The 12483-nt window shown below is 38.3% G+C and overlaps 1 protein-coding gene across 1 annotated transcript in view; it reads left to right on the forward strand.

The window, feature by feature from the left end:
* Window positions 1-12483, forward strand: part of IL1RAPL1 (interleukin 1 receptor accessory protein like 1) — a 722800-nt gene that overhangs the window by 666918 nt on the left and 43399 nt on the right. The window contains exon 7 of the mRNA XM_064278411.1: window positions 1567-1712. Coding sequence (XP_064134481.1) covers window positions 1567-1712 — 146 coding nt within the window. The remainder of the gene's footprint in view (window positions 1-1566; window positions 1713-12483) is intronic.

The raw sequence follows: 12483 nt of genomic DNA on the forward strand, positions 1-12483 counted from the left end.
ATTAAGGTGTGCAAAACTGTCATATAAGATTACTTCAACTGAGGTATAAGAAAAAATGTTCAATACCCAGAATCCATTGCTGTAGAGTTGATTCTGACTCATAGTGAACCTACAGGACAGAGTGGAACTGCCCTATAGGGTTTCCAAGGAGCAGCTGATGGACTCAAATTGCCAACCTTTTGGTTAGCCACTATAGCTAGCAGTAGCGCTTAAACACTGTGCCACCATGTTGTTCAATAGAAAATTAAGGTGTGCAAAACTGTCATATAAGATTACTTCAACTGAGGTCTTTTTCCTGACAACAAATACAAGGGAATACCACTCCCTCCAGACCAGACAGACCCAGTGCCGTGGCATTGATTCCAACTCATAGCGACCCTACAGGACAGAGTAGAACTGCCCCATACAGCTTCCAAGGAGCACCTGGCGGATTCGAACTGCTGACCCTTTGGTCAGTAGCCGTAGCACTTAGCCACTACACCACCAAGGTTTCTACTCCCTAGAGTGCTCCAACTGGATTCTTGAAAGCCCAGATGGGCAATTCTCTGGTATGTAATAAAATGTTCCTTTGCCATTTTTCATATTTAGAACTTCACTATTATCTTTTACCCATAGATTTTGAAATGGTAAAGTTAAAAAAAAAAGGGACCATAAACCTCCTTAGATTTTGAAATGGTAAAGTTAAAAAAAAAAAAAAAAGCGACCATAAACCTCCTTATTTTTTCATCTTCTGGTTTTGTGTGTGCTCAAGGAAGGTTCTAGAAAGGTATTTGTCTTTCATTTGCTATTAGAAATTGTTGAGCAGAGAGGAGTTAACAAACAGGTGGGAGGGTGGAGATGAATACATTCAGAGCAGGGGAAATAGGGAAAAAAAGTTTTCCATTTGTTTTGATATTAGTAAAATCTCTGAGAGTGAGGGTAGTGAATTTTTACTATTAATTTTAAATGTCAGAATTAAACAGTTTATCAGAACACTTAGTCTAAAAACCAAAAAACCAAACCCATTGCCATCGAGTCGATTCCGACTCATAGCGACCCTATATTATTATTTCGCTTTTCTTTAAAAACAGGCAATTGGTTTTTATCATTAAAAAAAAAAAGGATGGCAAGTTACAACAAATGTCAAAATAGCTCAGAGACGTTCTTTTCTTTTTTTAATTTCTTTCTCTTTTTAAATTAACCTTGTATATAATTAGACCTTCAGCCTAAGACATTAGAATTTCCTCTCACCTTTACATTATATTTCTTCTTAAAGAGAAAGCAATTTGTAAACTTTTCTTCAAGGTCTCTCTCACCTCTTTGTTATGATAGTGTGATTGTCCTGCTAAGAGAGATAATTAACTGCAACTTCATTAGCATCTACAAAGACAAGCTTTCTTATTAGAAGTGAAGAAGAAAAGGGCATGATATAATTAAATTAAGATAGCATCAGTCCATAGTGAAATTTGAAGCCCAGATGCTCTAGGTATTTTTGCATCAGACTCATCTACATTTCTTTAATTTTCATGAATGTGTCTGTTTGTGTGGGTTTTTTTGTTTTTTGTTTTGTTTTGCTTTATATTTTAGAATTCTGAAGGAGCATCTTGGGGAACAAGAAGTTTCCATCTCATTAATTGTGGACTCCGTGGAAGAAGGTGACTTGGGAAATTACTCCTGTTATGTTGAAAATGGGAACGGGCGTCGGCATGCCAGCGTTCTCCTTCATAAACGAGGTGAGTGTAACCTTCTAAGCTTGAGTGGTCAACTGAACTGACAATGAGAGGGAAATCATTCGGAACCAAAAAAAAAAAATCTGTTTTTCTACACAAATTTATCCTAAATAAAATATTCACTTTAGCATAAGGGCCATCAGGGCAGACAGCACAGTGGAGGTTGACTAGCTCAGGCTCTAGAATCAAATTCCACCCCAACTATTTAACCTTGGGCAAGTTACTTAACCTCCCTAAGTTTCAGACTCCCGATATACAAGAATGGGAAAAATAATAGTACCTGCTCTTAAATATGTTGAAAGGATGAAAGAAGACAATAAATGTGAAGAGTTGGTACAGAGCCTGTACATGGGAAGTATTAGTTAAATGTTATTTATTATTATTAGAAATAGGCAAGTCAATTAAAATAACCTAAGTGGGTTTAAGTCAAAGATTATGTTTCTCATTGGAAGATTTTTCCTTTAGTGTCAGAACTATGTCTAATGAATTCCCTATTGCAATATTTCTTGATTTTTTTTCCACCTTGGATAACTTTTACCTGTGTAACATCCTCTCACCATTAATAATAATTCATAAGTAAGTAAGATAAGTTGTGGCTGAATGCAATGTCTGCCACATTAACTCTGACTGCATAGCAGCCCTAACACCCTACGCATGTGGTTAAAAGAAGTGCATGTGTGTGTGTATTAAAGAATAGGAATTAAATTGATATTAGAAATAAATGGTAAGATTTGAGCCACACTGTGTAGTTAGTGCAATTTTTCATGTACTAGAGAAAATATCTATATATTTCTCTACATTATGCTAAGTGAAAACTTTCTAGTCTTTGGAATAAGTACGCTCAATGTTCTCTTACTCAGCAAATTTACAATGATTTTAATTTCAAAGCACATGTATAATTCTAGACTCTTTGAGGTTGGAAAAGAAAGGGAACATTGAAGAGTGTTCCTCCTGCTTTACTGGGCAGCAAATTCCCTTTGAAGAGTATTACTAAAGACTATTAAAATAGATACCTTGTTGTCAAGGTGACTACAGTATTAGAATAGTCTATTTTGAGGGGGAGGATATGAACAGAAGGGAAAGTAAGCAGCAACTAACAATATGATTGTTTTTTTCATCAAGGGTAACATAGCTATTCAGTCAATGAAGGCATTTGGAGTGAAAATATTATACATATAAAAGGACAGTAATAGATTCTCAGGGTTGGCAGCAACTCAAGTGTTGTGTAATTAAACTACTCACCCTTCTACAACATCTTCTCCAAGTGGTCTTTCAGCTTATACTGGATTGCATTCCCTCTCAAGGGAGCCCATTCTATGTCTGGAAAAATTTAACTATTAGAAAGCATCCCCATTTCACTGTCTTCCTACCCACTGGCCCTAGTTCTACACTTTTTAATCCTGTTACCCAAGACAGCTCCACAAAACTTTGATGACAACTACCATGACCTGGTTAGGCCTTTAGTTAGCCAGATTTAACCTCTTTTGCTCTTTTATTTATTCTTCACTTGTATGAATAAAATTCTTTCATGATTCTGGTCACTCACTTGAATATGCTCTAATTAAAGAGTCTGAATTATTCCTCAGAAAAGGAGGTAATTAGCTGGAGAGAAGATACAGAGCAAATCTAAAAATCTGTTGACTTGGACAATGTATCTTTCCCTTTGGGAGAGGATGGAGTGACAGCTAGAGATCATAAGGACAGAGAAGAGAATGAATTGCATCAAAGGATACAGCTAGCTATTGTAGCTCTGTTTTGCAGACAGACACACATCCAGGAAGGGTGAAACACCCCCCGCCTTCAGGCTAATTTTAGCACGTGTGGCCTAAGATTAAATTGCTCATAGCTTAAAGAGAAAAAAAAAACCTCCAGTTCTAGAAAAATAAATGATTGAGAAATCAAGGAAATTGTTTGAAAATCTATTCCAATAATGCCTGATTCCTCAAACATGAGGAAGAGAGTTGTGGCCTATGTTAGAGTGCTCTTCAATACCAAATCTTCCAAAAGGTTTTCAAATACATATTTATATCCACAGCATTTCATTCTTAGTAAAACAAAAACATTAAGAAACCAAAAGGAGTCCTTCAAAGTCATGTACTCAGAAAGTCCCCCTGAGTGTCTGCCTTCCTTTTAAGGGAGCTCCAGCAAATGAGCCATCAGTTCAGGAAGGCAGCAATGGGTGCAATCTCCTGCCCTGGAGGGGTTCATAACCATGTGGCATGATCTACCACACTCACACTGGGGAAAAACAAAGGACTTTGATCCGCATATGTCATGACTGCAAGTTTACCTGCTGTGCGAGGTTCAAAAGGGCAGGACACAATACATGTGAGCAGATAGGTTTGGGTCTTTGAGTACAGAGTCCCTGAAAGAGTCAAGTTGCTGTCATACTAGCTCACTGAAGGTACTGGAATCTGCCACTGGTAATCGTATTTTTCTGCCATCAGTTCATAAATCCCTTAAGTTATCTCATAGGCCTTCAAAGCCTTCCTTTTAAAAACTTCTCTAGAGAGACATATTAAAACATTTAATGAATGGAGATCCTGTAAACCACAAACTGTCATTTCTTCTGACAGGTAAACTTGCCAGGACACACCTTTGCCAACGTTATCTAAGATTTTTTTTCTCCACTATTACACTTTGTTCAATATTGTTGACGTAATAAAAATTATTCTAGAGTCCTCCAGTGGGTGGTATGGATTCTTGGAGACATCATTCACATGTATCAAATGCATCTTCCTTAATGCTAAGGGGATACTACAATAAATAATTCCACTAGGATTGAGCTAGGCTGGATTCTAGATCAGGCTTTTATCTTTTAAAAAAAAAAGTTAATTCTACAAAAGCCATCTGAAAATTTACCAGGAAAGTTGTCCATAGAAAAACCTTGTTAGAGATCAATTCCTACAACCAGTGAAGGTACTCGGACAGTTACAGCTTTGCCAGGCTTGCAGTATAGATATATTTTACTCACTCTACAGAGGACTACAATATGCAGTGAGAGAGATGAAGACTGAAGTGGGCACAGCCTAAGATATACCATCCCATGGAGCCATATTGGTCTGTGACTTCTCTGCCCCTTACTCCTTTCTCTAGCCAGCAGCTTATATTCAGTCCAGTTTACCAGTTCCTGACCTGCAAACTTGAAAGTTGGATCCTGGCTTCAAATACAACAAAAGCAAAGATTTGACACATTAATTACTGGATTGTTTCTTGTTCCTGCTTCCGTTGCCCATACTTGCTCAAATTCCTTGTCTGGGACTCTCAATCTTTTTACCCAGATGCCTTTGCTTGGATTTTTAATTGCTGTTGCCTGACTTGCCATGCATCAACACTGACCTTCAATTTTCCTCCAAAATCCTGGCCATTCCTTCTCGCTCCATTTTTTATTTTTTCCATTACTCTGATATAAAGGTCCCTAGGTGACACAAGGAGCCCTGGTAGTGTAATGATTAAGAGCTTGGCTGCTAATCGAAAAGGTTGGCAGTTCAAATTCACCAGGAGCTCCTTGGAAACCCTCTCCAGCAGTCCTACTCTGTCCTATAGGGTCACTATGAGTCAGAACCAACTCAAAAGCACCTAACAATAACAACAACAATAACAGGTGACACCAATGGTTTGCACTTGATTACTAAACTAAAGGCTGGTGGTTCAAACCCACCCAACTGAGCCATGGAAGAAAGGATCTCGTTCCATAAATATTACAGCTGAGAAAACCCTATGACACAGGTCTACTCTGTAACACACGGGGTTGCCATGAGCCTGAATTGACCCAAGAGCAACTAACAACAACAACAACTCTGACACAAACAGTACTCCAGATGGGTACTTGAGCCTAGCCACTCCTTCACCCATCAAAAACCAAACTCGCTGCCACCGAGTCGATTCCTACTCATAGTGACCCTATAGGACAGAGTAGACCTGCCCCATAGAGTTTCCAAGGAACACCTGGTGGATTCAAACCACTGACCTTTTGGTTAGCAGCCATAGTATTTAACCACTATGACACCACGGTTTCCCTGCACCCATCGGGCAGTTCTAAATTCCTTCACTGTGCACTGTGCCTTTCATCCACACTCTAACTGTGGATTACCTCAATGTGTAGACATATTTACTATCTGAAGGAAAGCAGTTTAATGGTCAAAGGCATGGACTTTGGAGCTCAGCTGTCTGTGCTTACTAACTGTGCTATCTTGGGCAAATCACTTAACCTTTGTGAACTTCAAATGTCTCTTCTATAAAATAACAAGTGTCTACCAAGAGAGCAGCTGTGAGGATTAAATGAATATATGTAAATATTTAGCAGAGTGTCTGACACATACTTTTACAAGTTGTCGTCCAGTCGACTCCAACTCATGGCAACCTCATGTGTGTCAGAGTAGAACTGTTCCACAGGGTTTTCAATGGCTGATTTTTCAGAAGGAGATCACCAGACCTTTCTTCCAAGGCACTGCTGGGTAGACTTAACGGCCAAGCACATTAACCGATGACACCACCTAGGGACTCCAACACATACTTAGCACCCAATAAACATTAGCAGCTATTATGTGATTTGTCTACTCCAAGTATGTAATATTCTGGGTAGAACAGGATCCAGTGTTCCATTAAAAACTCCCTGAATTCTACATCATCTTTCATTAAAATGGTCAGCTTTAGCTCTGGCAATTTTGTATCACTGATTCTGTATTTGACTTTATAATAGATTTGCTTTCAATTGAATGTGCTATCCTAAAAAAGAAATTTATTCATTCATTATTCATTTAATGATAATTGTTAAGAACCTACTATGTGTCTGGCATTGTGGGAGGCATCCATAAAAATAAATGCACAGGAAATAAGGACCAATATAATTTGGAATGCCATCGTCTGCTTTCTTAATTACATGGATATTAAACATTCCCTACATAGATTTGTACTTCTGAGTGAATGCTTGGCTTTGAAACTGTCACATTAACAGAATATTCATTAACCACCCTCTTCTAAATGGTTATGTTTAGATATATCAATTACAACAATATGGCAATTCATTCATCACAAAGTAGTTTGGGAAGTGGCGAAGTATCTACCTGAGAGACCAGCACTAGTTAATAATGATAAACATCTAGGTTTTCCTCTATTCCCCCTCAAACTCATTTTACTCTCCCTCCAAAGAATGGAATCGATAGGAATTAGACTTGCTCAATGAACTCCCTAGTCCTCAGAATATCTTTAGTAATGTAATTAACGTGCACATCATTTAGGATGCATTGTTTTCAAGCAGGATGAGTTTAGACCCAGTGGACTCCTTATCCCACCTTGTAATGAATCATCTTTGTAATATATGCCCTCTCCTTGTTAGTATTTGCCTAGTGCATTTATTTTCTGAGAGATACAGTAAGACCATAGAACTGTTTAAAACCTCTCTAGGAGATGGCCATTGGACATTTTTGGCCACTGATTTCAGAATATGTAAAAACCAAACCATACCCAGACAACAAATTTCCCACCTTTATGTGTGTGGTATCTCCCTAGAAAGACAATGACCTACTAAAAACTGAGTTGGTGTCTATCAAAGAGTCACTTTTACTGGGTCTAAGCTTATGCAATGCCAAAATATTAAGGAACTTTTGTTACGCTGCTGCAGCATCCCCAAATCAGAGCCATCAGGTTTAACAAATTCTCACCTTGGATAATATTTGAGAGTTTACAGTCCAAACCTTCTTCTATTTTGTAACATTTTCCATGTTTCCCTGCCCCTCAGTTGTGTAAGACATCTTACTAGCCGATTCCAATTCTGTTTTGGATCTGGGTAACTAATGACAAAGCAAACAGACACACTTGAAGGCTATTATGAATGCCAGGAGCACAAATTGTCCAATGTTTGTGATTTTATACCTTTGAATTTCTTGATATGGACGTTCCAAAAAGTTTATTGTATGCCACCAAAATTGCAGGCAGGGAAATTAACTCTTTGAGCTGATGACCTCCTTAGACATAGGATATATGATTTAAGTGAGGCTAGAGGTTGGAAACCCTAGTGGTGGAGTGGCTAAGAGCTACGGCTGCTAACCAAAAGGTCAGCAGTTCGAATCCACCAGGTGCTTGTTAGAAACTCTATGGGGTAGTTCTTCTCTGTCCTATAAGGTCACTATCACTCGACGGCTGTGGGTTTGTTTTTGTTTTTTGGTTAAAGCAAGGTTATTTTTGCCTCAACAATACAATACCTTTTCAAAGGCCTGTTGATCCCAGCTTTTGCTTTTAGCCATTTTGGTCATTCAGTTTTCTTCTGCGTGAACAAAGACATTCAAGCAGCATGTTTGGTAGGAAAGAAAAGGACCGCTGCTTACTGATGATTAATAAATGAAAAGAAAATGATCCTGAACAAAAACCAGTATCAGAAGCCAAGAATGATAAACCCTTCAGTTTTTATCATTTCTGTTGAACTAATCATGTGGGACAAAGCTCTTAGTATTAATCATATGTGGTCATAGTTATGAGAAGTCTTTTATTTTATTGAATAAAAGACTTATTTACACTTATTTCCCCAACTAGATTTTAAATTCTTGATAAAGATCTTCAACCTGAACTTGACTCAAAGTACCCAACTCATTTAGAAAATGTGATGAATGGAATAAGGAAACTTATTCTGAGTGATATAAACATTATCTACATCAAGTTTTCTCAGTCTTGACACTATTGACGTTTTGGGCAGGGTTTTTTTTTTTTTTTTTAATCTTTACTGAGGAGTCCCTGGGTGGCACAAAGAGTTAACCACTTGACTTTATTCAAAATATTGGCAATTCAAACCCATCCAGAGGTGCCTCAGAAGAAAGGCCTGGTGGTCTACCTCCGAAAGGTCACAGCTTTGAAACCCCTATGGAGCAGTTCTACCCTGCACACATGTGGTGGGAGGGTGCCTTGGGCATTGTAGGATGTGTAGCAGCATCTCTGGCCTCTACCCGCTAGATGCCAGTAGCCCCGCTCCCCCAGTTGTGACAACCAAAGATGTCTCCAGATAGTGCCAAATATTCCCGGGATGGGGGTGGAGGGAGGCAAATCATCTTTGGTTGAGAACCCTGGACCTACCTACAGTATGGATATAAGAAACCCCATCCCCTCATGGAAATTATTTCAGCACCTGAACTACTTAAAGTAGAGAAAGTTAACACAGGAACAGGTATTTTTATCTTGAAAACCCTCGAAGATTTTATGGGAGGTGTTTGGGAGGTCAACAGAAAGGGTGGTCCTTGTACCATAAAACCAAAAAAAAAAAAAAAAACTCGCTGCCGTTGAGTCAATTCCAACTCATAGCGACCCTATAGGACAGAGTAGAACTGCCCCATAGGGCTTCCAAAGAGCAGCTGGTGGATTCAAACTGCCAACCTTCTGGTTAGCAGCCTGAGATGCTTGTGCTTCAACTCAATCCTTGGAGGATCATCTGGACACCCCTCCCAGCCCAGTGCCGTCGAGTCAGTTCCGACTCATAGCGACCCTATAGGACAGAGTAGAACTGCCCCACAGAGTTTTCAAGGAGCGCCTGGCGGATCTGAACTGCCAACCCTTTGATTAGCAGCCGTAGCACTTAACCACTATGCCATCAGGGGTTTCAAAGACCAGTGTTTCTCAAACTTTACAGTATATACAAATCTCCCAGGGAATTTGTTAAAAAGCAATTAGAATTCAATAGTCTGTAGTGGGACTTGAGGTTTGAATTTCAAACAAGTGCCTTATTGATGTTGATGCTGCTAGTCTGTGAACCACATTTGGAGTAGGAAAGCCCTAGCCTAGACCGTAAATCTTCTGCTAAACTTGGTAGCATCTAATAGGTAAAGAACGACTACCTCTCTTGAGCTTACTGTTTCCTTGAGTGAAAAATGAAAGCAGAGTGGAGCCAGTCAGTGGGACTAATTCCAACTAATTGCCTAATCCTTTTTACTTGTTCAACACCTTTGAACCTATTTGAACATTAGTACATTGCTTTCACACTCTACTCTTAATGAGGTTACTTGCCTCACGTTTTCAATAACATTGTGCTTTGTAGAACACATTCACTACCCTGAGAGACATCTGAGAGCGCACTTGCTTCAAGTGTTAAAATAATTAACCTCTTAAATGAAGAGGGCCCTCATTGTTGAACACAACTCCTAGTATCCCATTTTTCAAAAAGGAATTACTCTTAAGAATGTCTCAACAACGTATATATATTTAAGCCCTTGCAAATTGGCTATAGCTGGTGTTCAGCCTATGCAAATAGCAATTACTAAGGAGGAACAAGATACATGGTGGGCAGTAAATACTGCTAATTTTCTGTTTTGAGCACTTAACATTCAGCTAAATTTCAATTACATATAGTAATGAAGTACGGACATAGAATGGGAATGGAACCTCCACATACTATTGGTCAATGATATGGCTGTCAAACAGGCAAGGGGAAAGAAAAGGCACTGTAGAAGAAACTGGATAAACAGCTCCTCCGTGCTCAAAAGTTCAATTTAACAGGCATCAGTCTAGCTTCTAACAAAGGCTATAAAACACAAGTAAACCTAGGTGAGGGCAGAGGGAGTTCGCTAGAACTCAGATCTTTGTGGTGGAAAATGAAGAACAGGCAGTTTAAGAAAAATGATCCAGTCTAACACATTTGCAGGAAGCTCGCTGGAATCATCTAGCCCCCACACAGCACAATCCCACATGTGTGGTCAGATATCACGAACAAGAAAGCATATTCATGGCTACCACCTACCAACACACCACTCACTCTTCCTTCTTAGAACCACCTTCCTATTCTCCTTTCTAGATTAAAACAGCCTCTTTACTGATGATGTTTCATATCCCTCCCTCTTGAGATCTCACTTGCCCGCAGGTTGCTTAAAGGAAATGATTCATATAGTATCGTTGCGTTAAAAAGCGACAAATCATTGCTATTCGACAAATATGTATTGAGTGCCAGCTATGGGCGAAGTACTGTGTTAAGTGTCCTTAGTAGTTGAGTCACTGCTGCCAGAGCGTTGTCTACCACCATCCTGGAGTATTAAAGCAGCATTTTGGGGGAGAGAGAGATGGCTGTGTATTTTTATGGCTGTTGTTGAATTCCACTGAGTGAATTCAGCAGCAATTGAGAAATGGCACAACTGGGTCATAAAATGCAAGGTATAACATTTAATAGCAGTTCCTGTATATTGAACTTTGACAACCAGGTCAGTAAAGTAAGAAATTAGACATGACACATAAAAAATGCTAACTACTCTCTCAGGTCATATAGTAGGGAAAAAAAATGGGTTGATTTCCAATAGATTACCATGGTAACTTGTATTAGATTTTAGTGTTTAGAATTACATTTACCATCTGTAAGAAATATGTTCACTATTTGTCTCTACTTTTGGGGCATGCAGGCTATCTTTAGCATGTGTTTTATGAAGAATAATTTATCTGGAGGTTGATTTTCCTAAATTAAAAAATTAAAAGCAGACATTTAATTGCTATTAAAGTAGATTTTATTTTTAATTCATAAAAAAATCCAGTGGTATATTTACAAAAGTACAAAAAGGCCATTTTAGAAACCATCCAAGAGTCATTACCATTAATTGAAATTTGATATGAATGAGGATTGACTGAAAAGAAATTACAGATTGTAATAAGAAAAGAGACGGTTACTTGAGAGTGTTTTGTTCTTTACTCTTATGTATAACTTAGAGCAAGTCTCTTTGCATCATTGTTCGCACATATTTATCATTTGTGAAATAATTGCCCCTAAGCCCCAGAGCAGTAATGTTATAAGAACATATTAGACCTTGGGTGACTAATAATAAGTATTAGAACATTTGGCAGGTTTTACAGATTCTTGGAATTTTAAGTCACCGTGGCTCATTTTGCCAGTCTTCAAAGTGAAATGAAGTGTTGACTCTTCCAACAGATTTTCTTATGGTTTAAGGATTTGTAAAGTCAATTCAGATCCTTAGATGACAAGTTTTTATAACTGCAAAATAGAAATTGCAATTCCTTATGATATGCGACTGCAGTTCAAAGTACTGACTAGTAATGGTTGCCAAATGCACGCAAACTCAAATGGAAGAGGCCATTATCAAAGCCTGAAAGAATGAAAGGTAAATTGACTGACTTAAGTCAGTTTGGAATTCTGATTCTAGTACGTAACGTAAAATGAACATGACTAGAAATGCATTTCTACTATCCTACAATATCAAGGGGAACCCTGGTGGTGTAGTGGTTAAGAGCTTGACTGCTAACCAAAAGGCCAGCACTTTGAATCCACCAGCCACTCCTTGGAAACCCTATGGGGGCAGTTCTACTCTGTCCTATAGGGTCACTATAGTTGGAATCAACTCAACAGCAATGGGTTTTTTTTGTTTGTTTGTTTTTGTTTTTTTGCTTTACCATATCAAGGTAACAGCTTACAACTGCTTAGGTGCAGTTTTAATTCTCCCAAAACAAACAAATTTGTCTATACCATTGAAATATCTCAGTATTAAAAGTAACATTGAAGAACATATTAAAAATATCGCTGTCTTTTTAAATAGCATGTTGTCACTGGCAACTCAGGAGTCACATAAAAATTGGTTGTACTAAAATATATTGCAACTATTGACTATCACATACCAATTTACTTTCCTCATCTATAAAACAGTGTAATTAACCTAAGTGACATTTGAAATCCATACCTTCACTAAAATTGGATTACGTTTTAATCTATCCTGTGAGTGAATATTTGTCAACTTGCCAAAAATGATTATTAGTTATGTAGAGCAGTACCACATAGTGATGTTAAATAATTCCTGCTAGA

This window comes from Loxodonta africana, chromosome X (genome assembly GCF_030014295.1).
Source record: "Loxodonta africana isolate mLoxAfr1 chromosome X, mLoxAfr1.hap2, whole genome shotgun sequence".
Lineage (NCBI taxonomy): Eukaryota > Metazoa > Chordata > Mammalia > Proboscidea > Elephantidae > Loxodonta > Loxodonta africana.